At 36.8% G+C, this 21,324-nt stretch overlaps 1 protein-coding gene across 6 annotated transcripts in view; it reads left to right on the top strand.

Moving 5' to 3' along the window:
• Window positions 1-21,324, top strand: part of CPLANE1 (ciliogenesis and planar polarity effector complex subunit 1) — a 150,295-nt gene that overhangs the window by 46,459 nt on the left and 82,512 nt on the right. For 4 of the 6 annotated variants that reach the window (XM_060092817.1, XM_060092813.1, XM_060092816.1 and 1 more), the window contains 13 exons: window positions 318-427; window positions 547-705; window positions 822-930; window positions 2,598-2,898; window positions 4,265-5,174; window positions 10,325-10,473; window positions 11,085-11,251; window positions 11,770-11,858; window positions 12,815-12,894; window positions 14,186-14,263; window positions 15,657-15,846; window positions 19,241-19,534; window positions 19,710-20,480. In XM_060092817.1, coding sequence (XP_059948800.1) covers window positions 318-427; window positions 547-705; window positions 822-930; window positions 2,598-2,898; window positions 4,265-5,174; window positions 10,325-10,473; window positions 11,085-11,251; window positions 11,770-11,858; window positions 12,815-12,894; window positions 14,186-14,263; window positions 15,657-15,846; window positions 19,241-19,534; window positions 19,710-20,480 — 3,407 coding nt within the window. The remainder of the gene's footprint in view (window positions 1-317; window positions 428-546; window positions 706-821; window positions 931-2,597; window positions 2,899-4,264; window positions 5,175-10,324; window positions 10,474-11,084; window positions 11,252-11,769; window positions 11,859-12,814; window positions 12,895-14,185; window positions 14,264-15,656; window positions 15,847-19,240; window positions 19,535-19,709; window positions 20,481-21,324) is intronic. The other 2 variants (XM_060092812.1, XM_060092814.1) reach the window with 2 other exon arrangements.

Genomic DNA, 21,324 nt, shown 5'->3' with positions numbered 1-21,324 from the left:
TGGCTTTGAAAAATATCTACAATATACTCTAAGTTTAAAGGAAGTAAACTACCAATAAATAGAGTAGCTTATTTACTCTATAAAGTGTTTTTAATATTTTCATGTGAGTGTGACATGTATGAAATATTCTGGAATAATATGTGTAAAAATTCTGTAGGGATCTCCACAACTTTTATATAAAGTATTGAGGATGAGCATGTTTCTTTTATAATCAACAGTATAAAGACATTTATTTTGGAAAAAAATAACCAACAGTTGTTATAATATTAATGTATATACTCATGCAGTCTTCTTTCATATTTCCATTCCTGATTTAGGTTGCTTCAGAGAACTTTGTGCTTTGTGTTGGATGCTGCATGTCCGTGATAAGTTATCCTATAGTTGCAGGCAATATCAGAAGGCAAGAGAAAATGTGGAGGGAAAAAAGGTATCAATTACACAAGAATAAGAATAATAAATATTACTTGGGAAATAATTGCTTGATCGAAGAATCTAGTCTATCCGTCTAAAGTGAAAAGGAAATGATATCTTTCAATATCCATTTAGGACCTCGAAGTGAAGTTTGATTCTTGTATGGTTGAGCACTGTCTCAGTGCAGTGGAATGGGCTTGTAGAATGCTACCGTTCTCTCGGTTTTCTAATATTGAAGAACTTATTCAGGATCTAATTTTGAGCCTCATTGGAGAACTGCCACCAATCAGAGAGGTAATGTAAATGTAGGTGAAAATAAACTAAATCAGAATCAGAGACTTTAAAGAATTTTAATTTTATTTATAATTAAGAATGATGCTCATAAAACTCATTTTTAAATTTTTCTGAAGGTAGCAGAAATTTTTGTGAAAGCATTTCCCAATCCTGAGGACATAAGAGTTCCTTTAAGAGAAAAATATCACTCTCTTCAACAGAGACTCAGACACTATGTTGTGAAAGGTATGATCTGTCATTTCTTAGATATCTGTTAGATAAATTGCTGAAGATTCTCATTTTGTTTTGAAAGCATTTATTTTCTAGTGCTTATGTTTTTATGCATTTCTCTTTGGAGATAGGAGTATGAGAAGTCAGAAGCACTTCCCCATTACGGAAGCACCAATTCTGTTGCTTTGGAACCAGACAAAGCTGACTTCATGTCATGGCTCTGTTAGTTAGTAACTGTGTGACCATAGGCAAGTTGCTCGGTATCTCTGAGCCTCTTTTCCTTATTTGTAAAATGAGTATATTAATATTTCTTTATGAATATGTAAAGAGGATTAAACAAGATAAAATATATAAAATGAATATATAATGCTTTGTATAATCAGATATTTTATTGAAGACTAGTATTCTCCTTTTAGGGTTATTTATGCTCCTTATTTTATACTATGCATTCAAGATGACCTTATGAAAAATTTTTTTATTGTGGTAAAATATAAATAATATAAAATTTACCATTTTTAAGTGTACAGTTCAATGGCATTAAGCACAGGCATACCTTGGAGATATTGCAGGTTTGGTTCCAGACCACCATAATAAAGTGAATAATGCAGTAATGCAAGTCACATGAATTTTTTGGTTTCCTAGTGCATATAAAAGTTATGTTTGCAGTATACTATAGTCTATTAAGTGTGCTCTAAAAAAAGACAATGTATATACCTTAATTAAAAAAGTACTTTATTGCTAAAAAATGCTAACCATTATCCGAGTCATAATCATAAGCAAGTTATAATCTTTTTGCAGTAGTAGCATTAAAGATCACTGATCACAGGTCACCAAAACAAATCTCATAATAATGAAAAAGTTTGAAATGCTGTGAGAATTAGCAATATGTGACACAGAGACATGAAGTGAGCAAATGCTGCTGGAAAAATGGCACCAGTAGACTTGCTTGAAGGTTGCCCCAAACCTTCACAGATATTGCAATTTGTAAAACATGCAATATCTGTGAAGTCTAATAAAATGAGGTATTCATAATATAGAAATTTTTAAAGAATTAAAATTACTCTCTGTTTTAGAACTATAGTCTAGTTATTTAAGTCTAGTAATATCCTATGATGTACATTATTGCATTAATGTACTTACATTGTATTTGTGATTTATATTTTTTCAGACTTTTTTGAAATCTCTAAAATGTCATGTTAATGTATTACTGATATTTAAAAATTTTTATGTAGGCACTCTTGAAAAACTTCCCTTTCTGTTGTTTTCTGTTACTTGAAGTCAGAAAGGTGTTTTTGTTTCTTTGGCTAAAATTATACTTATTTTCTCTTGTGTACCACTCTGTGGGAATGAGAAGAATGTTAGTGATTCTTTCTCTAATTATCCGATTTTTGAAACAGTTAAATTGCTTCTAAATTTTTTGTTTTCCAGGGCATACTTTTTTATGGAATCACTTTTATTGTTCTTTAATGGACCTTTTCTAGCTTCTGCTGTTCTACCTTAAAAATATGGACCGTACCTTTCTAACAGATATTGAAAAAAAGTATGATCTGTAAGATTGTAGAACTAAGCCTTAGCCATCAGTTAGATTTCATGTTCCCAGGGGGGACCAGAATTGAATCCCCTTATGTCTTGAGTTGAAACATTATAATGAACTTTAAGGCCTTTTGTTCTTTTCTTTCTAGGTCCCCAAACTCAGGAAATGATGTCTGTTATCATGCATTCTATCCATAAAGTGAGGGTGAAAGCTCTGAAACGTGTGCAGAGAAATATAGGTTCTTTTGAGATGAATATATGGGAGCCAACTGAAGAAGAAAAACCAACTGAGGTTCTAGGTTTTGACAAGTTTTCCTTGGGAACTAGTTTGAGCAGGAGCACACTCACAGAACCAGGGAATTCTCTGGTCCACAGTGATGCAGATACAGCTGATACTTTCTCAGAAGCTTTGTTGGCTGAAGAAAAAAGTAGGATACATTTCTCTCAAAGGTACAATTGAGATCTCGTGATAGAAAGCATTCACTTCCTTTGGGAACAAAGTACTTTCAGTATTTTCATGCAACTGATGACCTGATTTTTATTTCCAGCAACCTCACTGATTGTATTATTACCACCCTCCATACCCACAAGAATGTGAGGAGTGTAAGATGAGACTGTTGAAAATCCATTTAAAATATTACTGAGATACAAAATAATTTTGCCACCTGAAGGTATAAAATAAAATGAGTAGATGAAATTCTAGAGTTCACTGGAGGACTTTTAGTTCTTTTAGCAATCTTAGACTTAAATAGTTCAGGATTATTTGGTTAGCTATATTATTTTTAGAGTTTCCAGGGAAGGAATTTGCAAATTCATCTTTTTTTTTTTTTTGCACATTCATCTTTGAAGCTTGTCTATAAATTGTTGAGAAATTCTTGCTTATCAGTTAAACCTCTGTTACTTTGACTTAAGCAGATTTTTTTCTTTATAATTCAGTATCTACAATGCAGTTTATCCTTCTCGTGACTGAAAGACTATATAATCAACCATAATCTTGCTTAAGTGAAATAGTATCATCTACTTCAAACGTCTGCTTAAACTGTATCTGGTAGTGTCATAAATGATGTGCTTGTTTCACCAAACAACTTCAGTGTTAGCACAGGAATACCTTGGAGACTGCTTATTTTGCATTCTTAATAGGAAGAGACATGGAGGCTTCAGCCCAGGTGCCTAACTGGAAGCTTTCTTTTATTGAGGGAACTAGGGATCTGTGTTCTGCCCTAAGAACCATGTTGAAAGGAAACAGATTTAAAAGTAATTATGGCTGGCAGTTAGGTGCCTGCCCAACAGGTTAACAGCAGCAGAAAGTGTTTAGAAAAATACCCAACTTTTGTGTGGTATCCTGTGGAATCCTGAGGGCAGTCCTGCTTCTTGCATATCATACAGGGAAGCTGAAAGGGGTGGATGCAAGAGAGAAACAGAAAACTGTAAACTATGATGTGTATTGGTGGCTTGTGATTTTTTATTGACTTTGTATAGTATTTCTAAATTCTGACCTGTTAGAGGACCTGCTTTTTTTTTCCCAGAAAAAGTCATGTTTTTTTTAATAGTGAAATTTCTATGAACACCTTTTAATCTTTTTTAACATAAAATTTCCCTTTTGATATTAATCTGTTATATTTTTTGGACTCAGAATGTTCAGCTCGAGTGACTACTTAGAGATCTTTGCCCCTTATTTGAAAGATAGGTTACCAAGGCATCAGAAAACAAGAGGTATGACTTAACCAGCAGAGAGAATTTTTATTGTCAATGCTAAGATCATTTTTAGTGATTAAGTGATCTTAATTTTGTCTTTTTAAATTTTATTTTGCTATAGGAATGCCCCAAATCACATGGAATTAACATTGACTGGTAAGCCCAATGGAAAAAAGAAAATATGTAATCAGAAGGAAAACCCTAAAAGAAAAGAAGATCATGAAAAGTTGTTACAAAATACACTTCCTATAATAGGTGTTTGGGAATTTGAACGTGACGATGATGAATATATTAAATTCCTTGAACTCTTCTTGAGTTATGTTCTTGAAAGAGACCTACTTGGTTCCAAGGATGCTGGCATTCCATTTCTAACTAGCTTTTCTGGACATCTTAGAGAACATGAACTTAATTCTTTACTTTTTGATGTACATACAACATTAAAACGACGTCAGGGCAAAACCAAAAGCCAGAATGTGTTTAGAGCTGGCTCTTGCTTTGTTGTTGCTCCTGAGTCATATGAGTATGAAAAATCAGAAAACCAGACACTTTCGGCTTCTGTACTGGTTAATCAAGGGATCAAGCCTTTTTTAGAGAACCCTTTGAATGAAGTCAATAAAAATGAAGGGAAGAGTGGGTTGTTTGGTTTAAAACAGAAGTCAGTTTACAGAATACAAGATGACAATGCAGAGAAAACTTTAATACAGAGGTGGTCAAACCATAGTTTTTGCACTCCCAAGTCTACTGAAACTAGAAGATGTATTTTCAAAGTAATTCAATGCAACGATATTAACCCTCAAGAAGATCTTCCTCTAGCACTAAATAACACATTTGGCAGTATAAGAAGGCTGTTGGAATGGATGATAAGATGGTCTGATAGAAGACTGCTCTGTGATTTTGGTCTCACTGCGTCATCCTGTGAGTACAGTCCTGTCATTCGTGTAAAGACCTCTACGGCTGCCATTCTTACATCATTGTGGCTTTTGAAACAACCCTACTTTGCTACATATAAGGCAAAAAATGCCATTATTAAGGTAAATACTTGAATTGTTAATTACATACAAATGAGAATTCTCATTTTAGATTAAAACTATATTTATATTTCCCTATCTAATAAAGAGTCACTAAGTAACAAAGTTAATGACAATGCTGATTATAACCTGTATCACCTAATTTTTTAAAGTGGTTCCTTTAATTCTTAAAAATGATAAATTAGGGTTAAAGTGCTTTCAGAGAGGCTGTGAGGTTTTGAGGTTTCATGTGTGTTTATAAAAAAGAAAAAGAGTTCCCTGGTGGTCTAGTGGTTAGGATTTGGTGCTTTCACTGCCGTGGCCCGGATTCAATCCCTGGTCGGGAAACTGATATATCCTGCAAGCTGCATGGCATGGCCAAAATAAAAAAAAAAAAAAAAAAAAAAAGAAGAGATAATTTTAAGTGATATAAGTGGTATTACATTTCTGTTATTTCTTTTTAAAGTTTTAGGGTTTTGTTCAGATGAGGAAGAACTAGGCAGCTGTCCAGTTTTTATTACTGATATCTCATCGTATGTATTAGAGGATCATCTTTTCTTATACTATCTGGCAGATGAAGTTGGAGGACCAAACTTAGAAAGGCAGATGGATATCAGTAGAGAAATTAATGCTTATGGGCTATTCTTTTTTTGTGTGTGTGGTATGCGGGCCTCTCACTGCTGTGGCCTCACCCGTTGCGGAGCACAGGCTCCGGACGCGCAGGCTCAGCGGCCATGGCTCACGGGCCCAGCCGCTCTGCGGCATGTGGGATCGTTCCAGACCGGGGCACGAACCCGTGTCCCCTGCATCGGCAGGTGGACTCTCAACCACCAGGCCACCAGGGCAGCCCGGGCTATTCTTTCTTTTCTCTACCCAGTGGCAAGTAAAAGGCTGCTCTTTTAACCTAACTGTTTGCAAGGCAAGTATTTTTTTCATAAATATCTTTTGATTGAGTACTTGCTGTTGTACTCCAGAAAAAGATGGAGGTGAATTTCTTGGAAAACAAATTTCTATATGGTAAAGTAGTTGGGACATGGACTTTTTTTTTAATATTTGGAGAATTCCAATAGTATCTAAATTTGTTCTTTTTTTCAGTTTTATTGAGGTATAATTCAAATTTGCTTTTGTTTCCTTTGCTTTTGGTGTCCAAAAAATCATCATCAAGGAGCTTAACTGCCCGTCTTTTCTTCTAGGAGCTTTATGGTTTCAGGTCTTACTTTCAAGTCTTTAATCCATTTTGAGTTAATTTTTGTGTTGGCTTCTATGTTGGCTGCATAAATATTAATTGATGTTATATATTCTTGATCAATTGGCCCCTTTATCATTATATAATGAGCTTCTTTGTCTGTTGTTATAGTCTTTGGCTTAAAGTTTGTTTTGTCTAAATATAGCTACCCCTGTTTTCCTTTGGTTTCTGCTTGCGTGGAATACTTTTCTATCTCTTCACTTTCAGTATGTGTGTGTCCTTAAAGCTGAAGTGAGTCTCTTGTAGGCAGTATTCAGTTGGGTCTTTTTTTTAATCCTTTTAACTACTCCATGTCTTCTGATTGGAGAATTTAGTCCATTTACCTTTAAATCAATTATAGATATGTATGGATATGTATGGGCTTAATACTGCCATTTTGTTAATTGTTTTCTGGTTGTTTTGTATTTCCTTTGTTCTTTTCTTCCTCTCTTGCTTTTTTTTTTTTGGCCATGCCACATGGCTTACAGGATCTCAGTTTCTTTCCCAACCAGGGATTGAACCCAGGCCACAGCAGTGACAGTGCAAATCCTAACCACTAGGCAACCAGGGAACTCCCTCTTCCTCTTTTGCTCTATTCTTTGAGATTTGAATATTTTCTGTAGAGGTATGCTTGGATTCCTTTTAAAAAATCTTTTGTGGGTTTTTTGTTTGCTTGTTTACTATAGGCTTTTGCTTTGTGGTTACCATGAGGCTTATACTAAAACAAGTTATATTTGTAATAGTCTGTTTTAAGCTGATAACTTAACTTCGAATGCATACAAAAGCTCTGCATATTTATTACACTACCCCTCTCCCTGCATTTTATATTTTTGATGTAACAATTTATATCTTTTTACATTGTGTATCCATTAATTATTGTAGCTATAGTTATCTTTAATACTTTTGTGATTTATTCTTCATAGTACAGTTATGAGTGTTTAACCCACCACCATTACAACACTAGAATATTCTGAATTTACCTATATATTTACCTTTACCAATGAGTTTTATACTTTCGTATGTTTTTCTGCTACTAATTAGCATCTATTTGTTTCAGCTTGAAGAACTCTTTTTAACTTTTCTTGTAAGGCTGGTTTAGTGGTCATGAACTCCTTCAGTTTTTGCTTGTCTGGAAAACTATCTTTCCTTCAATTCTGAAGGACAGCTTTGCTGGGTAGAGTATTCTTGGTTGGCAGTTTTTTTCTTTCAGCCCTTTTAATATATCATGCCATTCCCTTCTGGACTACAGAATTTCTGCTGAAAAATCTACTGATAACATTATAGGGGTTCCTCTATAGGTAACAAATTGTTTTTCTTTTGCTGCTTTTAAGATTCTCTCCTTGTTTTTAACTTTTGTCTCTTGGTGTAGGTCTCTTTGGATTTATGTTATTTTGAACTCTCTAGGCTTTTTGGATCTGATGTCTGTTTCTTTCCCCAGGTTTGAGTAGTTTTCAGCCATTATTTCTTTGAATAAGCTTTTTGCCCCTTTCTTTCTTTCTGGGACCTCTGTAATGTACCCTTAAGTTATCTGCACTCTTTTATTCTTCTTCCTTCTTGCTTCTTTGATTCCACTGCCCTATTTTTGAGTTCTCTGGTCCTTTTTTCTGCTTGATTTAGTCAGTTACTGAATCCCTTCAGTGACTTTTTCAGTTCAGCTATTGTGTTCTTCAGTTCTAATTTACGTTTTGTACTTTTTTTGTATTTTCTATCTCTTCCTTGAAAGTATCACTTTGTTCATGCATTGTTCCCCTCATCTCAGTGATTGTTCTTTTAGATCTCTATCAGGTAAATCACTTATCTCTTTCATTAAGATCTGTTTCTGGAGATTTATCTTATTCATTTGTTTGGAACATATTCTTCTGTTTCTTTATTTTCTTTGAGTCTCTTTGTTGATTTCTGAGCATTAAATAAAATAGCCACATCGCCCAGTCTGAACAGAGTGGTCTTATGTAGGAGATGAACCTCATCAGTTAACCTGGCCTGAGCTTTTGGTTGTCTCTGAAACCTTTGTGATTATCTAAGCCTCCTTTGTTCTTAGTGATTCCTAGTAATTGAGGTTATGTGAAGACTGTCAGTGTCCCAAAGGGGTAGATCGCATTTAGCACCAGATGCAGGCTGATTGGAAGCCAGACCCTCAGACAGCATGTGGCGAAGTATGTAGTTAAGCCCTTCTTGGGGAGTAACCGGGAGATGGGTATTTTTGCCTGCTCCCTGTGGTCTGGGCCCACGTGTATAGCCATTGTGGGTATTCCTGCACCCATTAAGAACTGCTTCTTTGTTTGCTACAGTTCTGTAGGACTTGTGAATACAAGCCCTACTGGCTATCAGAGGCAGGTGATCCAGGGACCTCCCCCTCAGTCAGCAGCTGCAAAAACTGGGGCAACATATGTGTGTATAGGCTCCTTCTAGGGAGATACTGGTGACTTGGAGCAGGGTAGATAGAGAAGATAGAGGAGGTGTCCATTGGCTTCCCTGGTCTCTGGGGAAGGCTGTAGCCAGGCCAAGATGAGTGCTCAGGTGCGGGCTCCCCAGGCAGCAGCTTACAAAGTATGCGGATGGACTCATTCCAGGGGAAGACTGGGAGATGGCTGTTTTTGCCCACCCCTCTGTGCTAAGCCCTGTGGGGATAGCTGCAGTGCAGTGCTCACACACTTGTTAATAACTGCTTCTTTGTTTGCTATACTCTTGTGGGTTTCATGGATACAAGACTCTTTGGCTCTCAGAGCTAGGTGTTTTGGGGCCCTGACTCTCAAGTAGGAGTCTTAAAAGTCTGGGCACTAAATGTAGGGTCCAAACCCTTTGCTTTTTGGAAGCTGGAAGTTAGAAGTTCCCTCCCGCTTGTAGGGTGCTGTTCCAGGGTTGGGGTTTATGGTCAGATTGTGTTTCAGCCTTAACTACCTGTTTCAACATGTGTTTTCTTATTCCCCTGATGTGTAGGAGTCACCCAGTGAGCTTCTGGATTTCTTTCAGTGGTAATTTTCTGTGTGTCGTTGTACATTCAGTGTGTCTGTGAGAGGAGGAGAATTCAGGAGCCTCCTGTGTTGCTGTCTTGGTCAACACCCCTCCACACTTTTTAATTCTTCATTTGTTCTTTTTTGAATTGCCTTCATTTTAAACTAGTTTATTCTGGGTTGAAGAAATTTTGTTTTGTTTTATGTTTTCTTTTTGTGTTTTTTTTCCTTTTTTTGAGATCAGTTTCTGTTATTGTAAGGTAGTTTAGAAGATACTGTGATATTTGTTGTCATAGAAATTTTTAAGTGTTTCTAGGTGATGCATACCTAAATTTCTAAGTAAAACAAAAGAGATACATCCCTTGTATTTTTAGCTGCATATATTTTTGCCCACTATGTCATTTTGAAATAATTACTAAATGTCTTTATAACTGTAAAGAGAGTGCAATGAAAGCAACTTTACATTTTTATTGCTATTGTTCTGTGCCTGAAAACACTGGTGATATACCTTTCAAGTTTGTAAGGCTGATTTCTTTTGAATACTCTTTAGGTAGTCAAGCTTATTTTTTCTAGGTGGAATAAAGACAGACATTGCTTCAGCATCAAATATTGAGTATTAGAAATGCAGTAAATACTTGGTAAATGAATAAGAGACTTAATCAGGAGAAGTTCTGTAGAAAGTATTAATAATCTAAAAATATAATGAGGGCTTCCCTGGTGGCGCAGTGGTTGAGAGTCCGCCTGGCGATGCAGGGGACACAGGTTCGTGCCCCGGTCCGGGAAGATCCCACATGCTGCGGAGCGGCTGGGCCCGTGAGCCATGGCCGCTGAGCCTGCGCGTCCGGAGCCTGTGCTCCACAGTGGGAGAGGCCACAACAGTGAGAGGCCCGCGTACCACAAAAAAAAAAAAAAATATATATATATATATATATATATATATATATATATATATAATGAAAATTAAATGAATATTAAGTACTATAAATGGTTTGTTTTAGGTGCTAGAGAATAATTACCCTGAGCCTCAGAATGGACCCAATATAGAGAGTGATTTTAAAACAGATGCTGGCTGTTCTGTTGCAGTATCCACTCAAGGTGGGAGTGAGGAAAGAAATGATCAGAATGAATCTTGTCAGAGTATCTTGAAGTAAGTTGCTGATTATACCTTCCTTTTCAAATACCTTGTTTGATGGTGTTTGGGCTTAAAGGAGAATTGAACCCTTGAAAGTTAAAGAAATGAGCATTTCTTTGAACTAGAGAAGCAGTAAGAGAGTGCTTTCTGAAGTACTTTAACAATTCATTACAAATTTTGTTTCTTTACGTGTTGGTCTAGCTTATATCTTGTAAGACAGGAGCTAATTCATCCCAAGAGATCCCTTTATTATGTTCATTGATTTCCTGTGTCAGAGGAAGTTGAACTAATCATCTCATCCATTTTTACGTATTAAGTAATATTACAAGTAATGTATCTTTGAATACTAAAGCTGAAGCCTTGGTAGCAGGAAGATTCCTTTGTGAGAATGGCAAATTTAGAAAAGTGGAAATTATTCTAATCCTTTGAGTAAATAAAAACGGGACGTTCAGTTACTCATTGAACAACCTTTTATTAAGCTTCTAGTATTTGCCATACATGGTTAAAAAACAAACTTTATAAATACGAAAGCTTAGTTTGTTCTTTTTCAATAAACTGAATCAATTGAAAGCAAGCTCTTTGTTCCCAAGAATGAGTTATAATTTTAGCTGCTTCATTTCTGTCAGTAGAATGCCAACTGAAGTAAAAAATCCTGAAATAAAAGGAACCAATGATGAGATTATTTCTGTCACTGATGATACTGAAAAAATATTTGTAGATATTGAGGAGGATCTTTTAGAAGTAGAAACATTTACACAGGAGGAAATGGATATATACTCATCAGACTATGAAGGTCAGTTCATTTAGCTAATCTTTTTGTTTGACCTTACTAATTTGATATTGGTGAATGATTATCTGAGATAACTTACATCTTACATCTAAATTGGCATGTTTATAATAGCCTAAAGCCAAATATTTAAAGAGTATTTAATATTTATGAAACGTTAAGCATATTAACTTATAACCTGAATATACAATTTTGGGGCCTTTTGCCTTGCTGTGTAATTATTATGGGTCTCCTCATTGCTGTGAACCAATTCTATGAACCTTTCCTTGGCAGTCTTCTTTAAAACAGAAACTCTCAGAGCTTTATGTGGAGTTATACACACTGATATGAGGCCTCTCAAGGCTCACCTGTGATTCACTTGATGAAGAGGGGTTGTCTCTAGGTGTTTAAAGATATTTTTGTAAGGAGGATAGAAAATGTTTCTGCCATTATATTTGTTTCCTATAATATTTCTGAACATTCTAAAAAGAAAATTGATTATTTTTCAAAAGGTCAGTTTTCTCTTCCTTCTTGTTTCCGTGTAGAATCCGCCAAAGAATCTGTTGGAATTGTTAAAAGTCCCAGTATTGCCTCTTACATGCAGATGCAGACTTTACCACAGCATTTAGAAGAAGTAAGTCTATAAGTAGTGGATAAAGTTAAATTATGCTATGGTAACACTATAGTGTTTTATTCAATATATCCAACCAAGGCTATTATCTCTTAAAAGTGTACTGTGGACTGTAGAGTGTAGCCATGCAGCATTTTTCTTTCACTGAAATTCTATTATTAGTTAGATGTCTAATAATTTCAGGCAATGAAATGCTAATTTCATAAACTGCTGTACTAAATTAATTTAATCAAGAGTTATGCAAGTGTGCCATATTCAGAATGTATAATTCAGCAATAGTGTGCAGTTTTTACACATACATGGACTTTTATGTATTACTTGTTTTCTCAAAACTCTATACGCTGGATTTCCAGGTAGAACACAGACATCTCTAATTATTGAAACAATTCCTTTAAGAAGGATTTTTTTTTTCTGATTTTCTAGTTGTTTTCACAGCGTACAGTTGGCCCTTGAACAACATGGCAGTTAGGGGCTTTGACCCCCATGCAGTAAAAAATCCTCATCCATTCATCCCTTAGTATTCACGGAGGATTGGTTCCAGGACCTGGCGTGGATTCAACCAACCCCAGATGGTGTAGTGTATTTACTGAAAAAAATCTGATATAAGTGCACCCCCTTAGTTCAGACCAGTGTTGTTCAAAGGTCAGTTGTACTTACTTATGTAGTGATGTGTGTGTAATTTACAAATACATTGTAAATACATTGTGAATGATTTCTAGTGACATCATTTGTCTTTGTAGTTTAATATGCTCAGTGGCTCAGGGTGATGGGCCAAAGGCATCACAATATAAAGGTCTAGTCAGAGCAGGACTGGGAGTACATTTTAATGTTTGGTTTCGCACTTGCTTTTAGACTGTTTTTATTCCAGGTGAATGGCTAATGTGAAACTCAAGATAACTGAGACAGTAATACCTGTTTGTTTCACCTGTTTTCTTTTTGGGTACTATTAATTTTAACAGCATTCCACAGGAGAGGTTCAGTGTCCAAGGGAAGAACTGTTAGAGACATGTATGGAAGAAAAATCAACTGAACAGAAAGGGTAAGGGGGAAAAAGTATGGAAAGCTTTCAAAGCTCATCTGGGATTAACTTGATGAAGAGGGGGTTTTTTTTTCCTCATCATTAACAGTATATATTTTATGGTGATAACTGTGTTCCTAGTGAAATTGTAACCTCAATTTAATAGTAGTGGTGGTGATGATTTTTAGTAAATTCTATACTTCTAAATCTTGGTAGAGTGAAATAAATAATGATGTCTAAAATGCTTTTTGTTCTCCTGTCACTATCAACCTTAAAGTAAAATATAGCTATGAATAGACCAGAGTTTATTCAGCTGCTAATTAGGGTACTCCCTTTCCATACTAATTCCACTCTTCATGGGTCAAGTAAAGAATCTTTATGAGTCATATATGTATAATCTTTCACTGTTATGGTATGATTACTGCACACTGTCCATAGGGCTTTGATGGACACATACTCTGCTAGCTTTTTATTATTATTATTATTTATTATTTTTTTTTTGCGGTATGCAGGCCTCTCACTGTTGTGATCTCTCCCGTTGCGGAGCACAGGCTCCGGATGCACAGGCTCAGCAGCCATGGCTCACGGGCCCAGCTGCTCCGCGGCACGTGGGATCTTCCCAGACTGGGGCATGAACCTGTGTCCCCTGCATCGGCAGGCGGACTCTCAACCACTGTGCCACCAGGGAAGCCCGCTAGCTTATTAGCTTCAAGGATAGCTGCAGGCAGTTTTCATTTGTTGCAGTTTGGGCATGATTTCTTAATTTTTAGAATTTTTGATGTTTTAGAATTTTAGAATTACCTCAGATAAGAGAGGCAACATAATTAGATTTTCTTTCTCTTCTTTTTTGTTCAGGTCTTCTGTGGATAATTAACAAAAAAATATGTTTAATGTCCTGTGCCTTTACAAGTAATATAGATATTTCTATTAATAAAAAACTAGTCGTTACAGTTTCAGATGTGATAATGGGCTCTGTAGTGTTCCTGAGCAAACTGTCTGCTTCTTCCTAGGTAAAATTTGAGGTCCCAGCTAACTTCATTTCCACTCATTTTAGATTATATTATTTCTGTTGCCAAGCATTTAATAGTGTTCAAGTCGTATATTAAAGCCATCCAGACATATTCTTTGCTTTTGTTTGAATCTGTTACTATTGCTATAGAGACGGATGTAAATAGATTGTAATTACGAGCTAAGTATTACAGAAGATTAGAGGATGTTTAGACTCTTAGATCGCGGAGCATTAGATCACCTGGACCTTAGATAATGTGAAGAATATCTTGCTTCCTAATTGATTATTAATCTTTAATTGTAGTATGATCGAAGGCTCTATAGATCCAGAACACATCACTCCTCATTCATTTGGTGTAGATACAAGTTCAGAAGTTTCTAGGTGAGAATTTTTGCATACTGTACCATATTGATATAATTACAAATAGATAAGAGAATGAAATGATGCCTACTGTACCATTTTGAAATAATTACTAAGATCTTGACCAAAAACTAAGAGAGTAAAAGATTTTCCTCTAACAGTTGTGTTTTAAAGACATGCAGGAACTATTTTAGAACAAATCTTTTCTGGAAAAAAGAAGTAGTGGATATATTATTGAAAGATGTAGTTCTTGCTCATTTTCAGCCTCTAGCAGATCTCTAATAGCATATGAAATGCTTCTAATTCTCTCATAGAAAAGAGTCATCCAGTTGTCTTCTGAATTTATTTTACAGGAGTTGAACAGTGTGTTTAGTGTTTACAAATCATGTTGAAATAGGAGAATGATATAGCACAAATTTGCTTTAAAAAAACTCTCCAGTATTAGAATTTATCTCATTACTTGTTGAAAGCAAAGGCCAATAAAGTTGTCTTAAAATAGGCAGGTCAGTTGTAACGCCTGTTTTTTTATGGATTTCCCAAATATAGTTTTGTTATTAAGGATGTGAGATGCTTGATAAAAGGCAAATGTTATTGCTGAAAGGGAATGAATGTAAATCCAAATAAATATAAACACAGTTTAATGTGTTATTTTCGTTTTAGAGACAATGATCAGTTTATTTGGACATGATAGTGCCTGTTCCCTAATTTAGGTTATAAAATTGATTTGCTTGTACAACATTGAGTCCCTTCTATGTTTTAAGGAATCATCCCCAAACAATCATTTTATAAAACAAAACTCACTTTGATTTTTAACTTTTATTTCTAAATAAGCATTTTTGTTAGGGTTTAATTATTAACATCAAGTCTCTGATTTGTTTGGAAATGAAATGTTCACAATACTGTTGTTTCACATTTAATGAAGAACGACAGGAGTTTGCTCTATCCATGTTAGAATTAAACATTTTTTTAACCCATTCTTTCCACAGTTTTCTTAAATCCATTCTGGATCATTAAATTTAGTCCAAGAAATATATTCCTAAGCCAAATTATGTACTCTGTACACCTAATCAGAATGATTGCACAGGTCTCAAACTCAGATGCCTGTAGGGACCAGGCAAGTAAAATGAACGTGAGAACTGTCCTGGGTTGTAACACCATAGGGAGGGGACCATGGCTGACTAGACATCACATGTCCCTTAATTACAGCATTTGGATGAATAACTGTGCTGAGGACAAATGTGCCTGGGGGCTGAGGGATAGAGTGAGATCGGCTTTAGGGTTTAAATTTCCTGAAAACTTCCAGAAAGCTTTTAAAGTAGAATAAAAAAGTAGGATCAAAATACTCAGCTCATAGACATCTAATTTGTTTCTTTCTTGATTAATGTGTGTTTTTTATTTATATGCTTCCACATAGTGCACGGATCTCTGCATGTAAAGATAAATCTTCCTCAGCTCCACCTTTGGTATCAAATAGAGTCACTGTTGCTTCACAAACACCTGGGCCAACAGCTCAGCCAACCCAGAGAAACGAACCCAGGGCTCAGTTATCATATTCTGATTCTGTTAGGCAAATGCTTCAAGATGAAATGTTTAAATTAGTTCAGGTAAGCACATCTTCATATAAACAAGTAAGTCTACACATGATATATATGTAAGCTTTTAAAATATGAACAAACTTCCAGAGACGGACAAGTTAAAATTGAATTGCAGGGCTTCTCTGCTTTGGGCACTCTTGCTTTGTTATTCAGAAGTCCTAACTCTAGGGACTAGAGTCTAGGCTGAGTTCCCTACTTCCCATGACGACTTTTTTTTACTGAGCTCTTGGGGATGCAGAGCTGCTCACAAAAGTGAGGTGGGGGATAATCAAACCAGACCAGCGGCCCCTGCTCAAAGGTGCCCAAAGTTCATTTTCTAACACAGTCCGTCACATCACATTTATCATCCCCAAACCAAATGTTGGCTTGGTTTGAAATTGTCAGCTGCATTTTAAAGTATTGTTCACTTTGCCTTCCATCATCTTTTTCTCACCTGGTTATCCTTTCCTCTGTCTACCAACAATTTTTAAATATTTCCCTTTTCTATTTTATTCCTTAAACATTAATTTCCCTCAGATCTTATCTTCTCTTCATGTGTTCTACGTTCACTTTCATACCCTTTTTGTTTTTAATTGTACAATTTTCTTTTTTATTTATTTATTTTATTTTTCGCTGCATTGGGTCTTCATTGCTGTGCATGGGTTTCCTCTAGTTGCGGCGAGCAGGGGCTACTCTTCGTTGCAGTACATGGGCTTCTCATTGCAGTGGCTTCTCTTGTTGCAGAGCATGGGCTCTAGGCACACGGGCTTCAGTAGCTGTGGCACGCGGGCTCAGTGGTTGTGGCTTGTGGGCTCTAGAGCGCAGGCTCAGTGGTTGTGACGCACGGGCTTAGTTGCTCTGCGGCATGTGGCATCTTCGTGGACCAGGGCGTGAACCCATGTCCCCTGCACTGGCAGGCAGATTCTTAACCACTGCAACACCCTGGAAGTCCTCATATCCCTTTATGTGATGCAGTATACCATTTTTATATGGATAATTCTGGGCACTAATTTTGTGAGTTTTTCAAATATGTGTACCGATTTTTATAAATACAACTCTTTTGTAATTAACTCATGTACAACCTCATGCTATATAGTTTAACAGTGAATGCGCCTGTGTGGTGCCTGGGCTCACAGCCAGGCTTGTGTGGCGTTCCCATGACTTCATGACTGATTGGTGTCTTCCCATGTGGACTGTGGCCTGGCCAGAGACCGTCACACATCCCACTGTGGGGCAGCCAGGACTGTTCCCATCCTCCTAGCATGCCCATACCCCTCCTCATGCCCTGCCCACACCCCTCCTCCAATAGAGACCTATGCCCTCCGTGACAGCTCCCCATGTGCTGTTGCTGGGATGTTTATACTAAAAAAAAAAAAAATCTTTGAACTATGGGTCCTGATGGGAATACTTTTTCAGCATGTCCCACTGTCCCATGGAACTTATTGAAAGTGATTTTATTCTTATTCTTCTGAGTCTCTTCTTTCCCTTTTCTGTTTACTAGCATGACCTATTTTACCTGCTTAAGGTTTTAGAAGCATTTGTCAAACTTGTTTTTTGGATTACCTAGGGACTTTGCTGGTCACTGCCCTGTATATCTAACACATTCTCCAGATGATTCTGGAGAAGATTGAGAATCACTGCCTTAGAGAGTCATCTTCACCTTCTTTCACTACGCATATCCAGTGTTGTACTGTGCCCTCTTGACTCTTTTGCCCACATTGTATGTCAGTACAGTTACTTGCTATTTCTATAGTGGTAGCCAACCTTAGGTTCTTAGAACTTCATACTTCCATTGTCTCATATATGCATTTCTGAGACATTTTTTCCCAGATATTGTTTTAATACTCTTATTTTCCTGCTTTAAAATCTTCAGTAAATTTCAGGCACAAATTTGTATACTATATGATATCAATCATGTTTTAAAAATACAAAGAATGGAACTTCCCTGGTGGCGCAGTGGTTAGGAATCTGCCTGCCAATGCAGGGGACACGGGTTCGAGCCCTGATCTGGGAAGATGGCGCATGCTGCAGAGCAACTAACCCCATGCGCCACAACTACTGAGCCTGCGCTCTAGAGCCCATGAGCCACAACTGCTGAGCCCACATGCCTCAACTACTGAAGCCCATGTGCCTAGGGTTCATGCTCCACAACAAGAGAAGACACCACAGTGAGAAGCATGTGCACCGCAATGAGGAGTAGCCCCCACTCGCCACAACTAGAGAAAGCCCACAGCAACGAAGACCCAAAGCAGCCAAAAATAAATAAATAAACAAACAAATAAATAAATACGAGGAATGAAAGGATATACACTAAAAAACGTTAATACTAGTTATCTTTGGGAATAAGATGAATCATTCTTATTTTCTTTTTTATCCTTTTTTTCTGTAATAAGCATATATTTCTTTTGTAATTGAAGGGACCTACATTTTTTTTTTAAAAAACGCAGTGTTTCCTTATTGGCTTGTTTTAAGAAGTGCAGATTCCTCTGTTGGGCTTGAAAGACCCCCATGGACAGCTTTTATCTTCCCTCTTTTCCCACCATACTCTCACAAGTCCAGTGGTTCTCAAAGTGTGGGCCCTGAACCATTAACATCAGCATCACTTAGATATTAGGAACACAAATTCTCAGGCTGCCATCCCAGACCTACTGGAATCAATCTCTGGGGATGGGGCTCAACAAAGAGTGCTTTTAGAAGTCCTACAGGTGGCTCTGATGCATGCTACAGTTTGGGAACCACTGTACTAACCTCTCTCCTCATTAGCTATAAATTTCCTGCTCCATCTAAGCCAGTGTACATGCTAGTGATTCCCAAGCTTTTCTGTACATTGAAATCACCTAGTCATCTTAAAAAATACTAATCCTGGCTCACATCCCCCGGATACTCTGATTTTATTGGTATAGGGTGTGACCTGGCCATTGGGACTTTTTAAATGCTCCTCAAGTGATTTTGTCATTCAAGGTTTGTCAGCCACAGTGCATACCTTTGCCTTTCACTGGGTCAGCCCTTCCACAGGAATTCCTCTCTCTTCACCTGTTGCTAATCTCTGCTTTTTTCTTTCCTGAAAAACCTGGTCACAACACACCCATTTTAGCAATTCTTTAATTATCCTCACCCACTCCATCAGACCACTCCTTTATGGTCCCAGGGATGTTTATGTAAACTGCTTTACAGATAGTCCCAAGTCTCACTAGGAGTTCATATTCCTAGTTGACAGCTCCTTGAGGACAGGAAGCTATTCTTCTTTTCCTGTTTTTTTTTTTTTAAATCTCTCTCAGCTCTGCTTCCTATTCAGCATTTATGGGTCCAGCAGTTACTAAGACGGAAGTATGACTATTCTGGAATACTCAGATAATTATTGTTGCTTCTTTAGGTTCTTTTCATTATATTTTAAGATGTTTCTTTAATTTTTATTTTATCCTAGCTGCAACAGATCAACTTCATGAGCCTAATGCAAATAGTAGGATCATCCTTTGCTAACCTCCCGGATATACATCAACGTCTACAGCAGTCTCAGTCTGTGCATTTGGTGGGAAGCCAGGGATCAAACCCCACAAGAGGGAGTAATGATGTTGAAGACACCAGTAGAAATCTGAAGGAGAGATTTTTCGTTAAACCACAACCCATGGGAGAGTACACCAGAGAGCCTGGCAAGAACAGCCCACACTGCCATAAAGAAATTGTGCAATCTGATGAAAATAGTAATGGAAATTTACAGGTTATGCATCTTAAAGTACCATTAAAGTTGTCCTAGTAGTTCAGTTGTTGGTTATTTGAGTAAATAACTTATTTAGTAATTATATTCCACCTCCTCCAAAACATACTGAACATCATTTAAAAAGTAAGAGTTCGTAATATATTTTAATCTTACATAATATTTTTTTCTCTTCCAGAATGTTCCACATAAGAGTGTTCCTTTTTGTCAGTTAGGAGGCCAAACCCAGAATAGAGGACTAACTCCAGCATCTCAGAGCTTACCAACCACTTCGTTGTCTCCAGCCCCTGCTGGAAATACTCACCTCCACCTTTTGTCTATGCCTTCTGCCATTCTGAAGACACCTGAACTTATCCCCATTGCAAAAGCTTTCAGACCTGGTGATGGTTTTCCTTTGCTTCAATTTCAGCCCAAGCCTGAATTTAAGCCCCTTTCCTTCCATACAGAAAGAGTTCCTCAAGTTCCCTTCAGTCCTCCACCACAGCCAAGAGTGGCTTGGGGATTATCTGACTTCTTCCAGCCTCCTTTGCCAAAGAGAGCAATGGACACTACTTCAATGTCCCATTTGAATTTGAGCCAGTATAATACTGAAGCCATAAAAAAAGCAGTTGAGCAGAAGAAATGGACGGAAACAATAATTACAGAAATCCCTAAGCCTGTGAACTTGGATCAGTATGTTGGACAAGAAAACGTGACACCTCAGCAGGACTCTGCAACATTTATAAAACCAGAAAAACTGTTTGATGTTAAGCCAGGGCCCTTTGAGATATCTCCTCAGAATTCTTTTGGACTTCCATTATTGCACCTGCAACTTAAACCTCCTTCTGTATTTTCCTCTGCCTCAAGAGCATCAGTTACAGTTCCATCAATACCTATTAGAACTGTAGCAGAAGAAAGCAAATACCCAAGACTATCACTACTTCATTCATGTCTATCCCAAGGAAATATGGTAATGATTTTTGCAGAGTGATACGAAAGCACAGTCCTGCCTTTTTCATACCATAAATATACACTCAGTGAAAAGCTCTTACACACTTCTTTTTAAAGAAATAATGCTTCTGTTATTGAAAATAACATACAAAATTTGGTTTAAAATAATAATGGAGTTCCTTAAAGGTTTTAGGTCTTTTTCGTATATCAGTACCAGAGTTTTCTAGACTCTTTCAAAAAGATGTTTCTGAGATTCTTCTCAGAGAAGAAATAAGAAGTAAAATGACCAGCGTTCCGTGTGTGTGTGTGTGTGTGTGTGTGTGTGTGTGTGTATGTATGTGTGTATGTATCTGTCTGTCTGTCTAGAGAGAGAGCATTGTTTGGGGTTCCTAGCAATTGTGATATGATTCCCTTCAAATCTACTACAGGTTAAAATTGTTAAATTTAGACCCAGATCTGTAAGTAGTTTTACATACTAAAAAATTATATCTTTTTAAAATACTTTAAACACAAAGATTAAAGCTTTATAAATCCACCAAATCATCTTTAAAGTTGTAACCTTTGATTTATGAAATTAAGACTGTTTAGGTTCTAGTTTTGTAAGTCAGTATAGTTGAGTAATTCATTCTCTGGTACACTTTTAAGATTTGAAAATAGTGCCAGGAAAAGAAATGGTCATTCCTTAGAAAAAGTACTTATCGTGCCTTCCTTTCTTCTGAATGTATTATGAACAAAAAAGAAAGGATTAAAGGAGTGGAAAAGTAGACATTTTGGGAAGGTTCTAAAGAAATATGTTTAATTAGAATAGTATAATGAACCCCCAAGTTACCATCACCCAGCATCAGTGGTTATCAACATATTGC

This window comes from Mesoplodon densirostris, chromosome 3 (genome assembly GCF_025265405.1).
Source record: "Mesoplodon densirostris isolate mMesDen1 chromosome 3, mMesDen1 primary haplotype, whole genome shotgun sequence".
Classification (NCBI taxonomy): Eukaryota; Metazoa; Chordata; class Mammalia; order Artiodactyla; family Ziphiidae; genus Mesoplodon; species Mesoplodon densirostris.
Note: the sequence above shows the minus strand (reverse complement) of the source record. Positions and strands in the feature narration are given on the sequence as shown.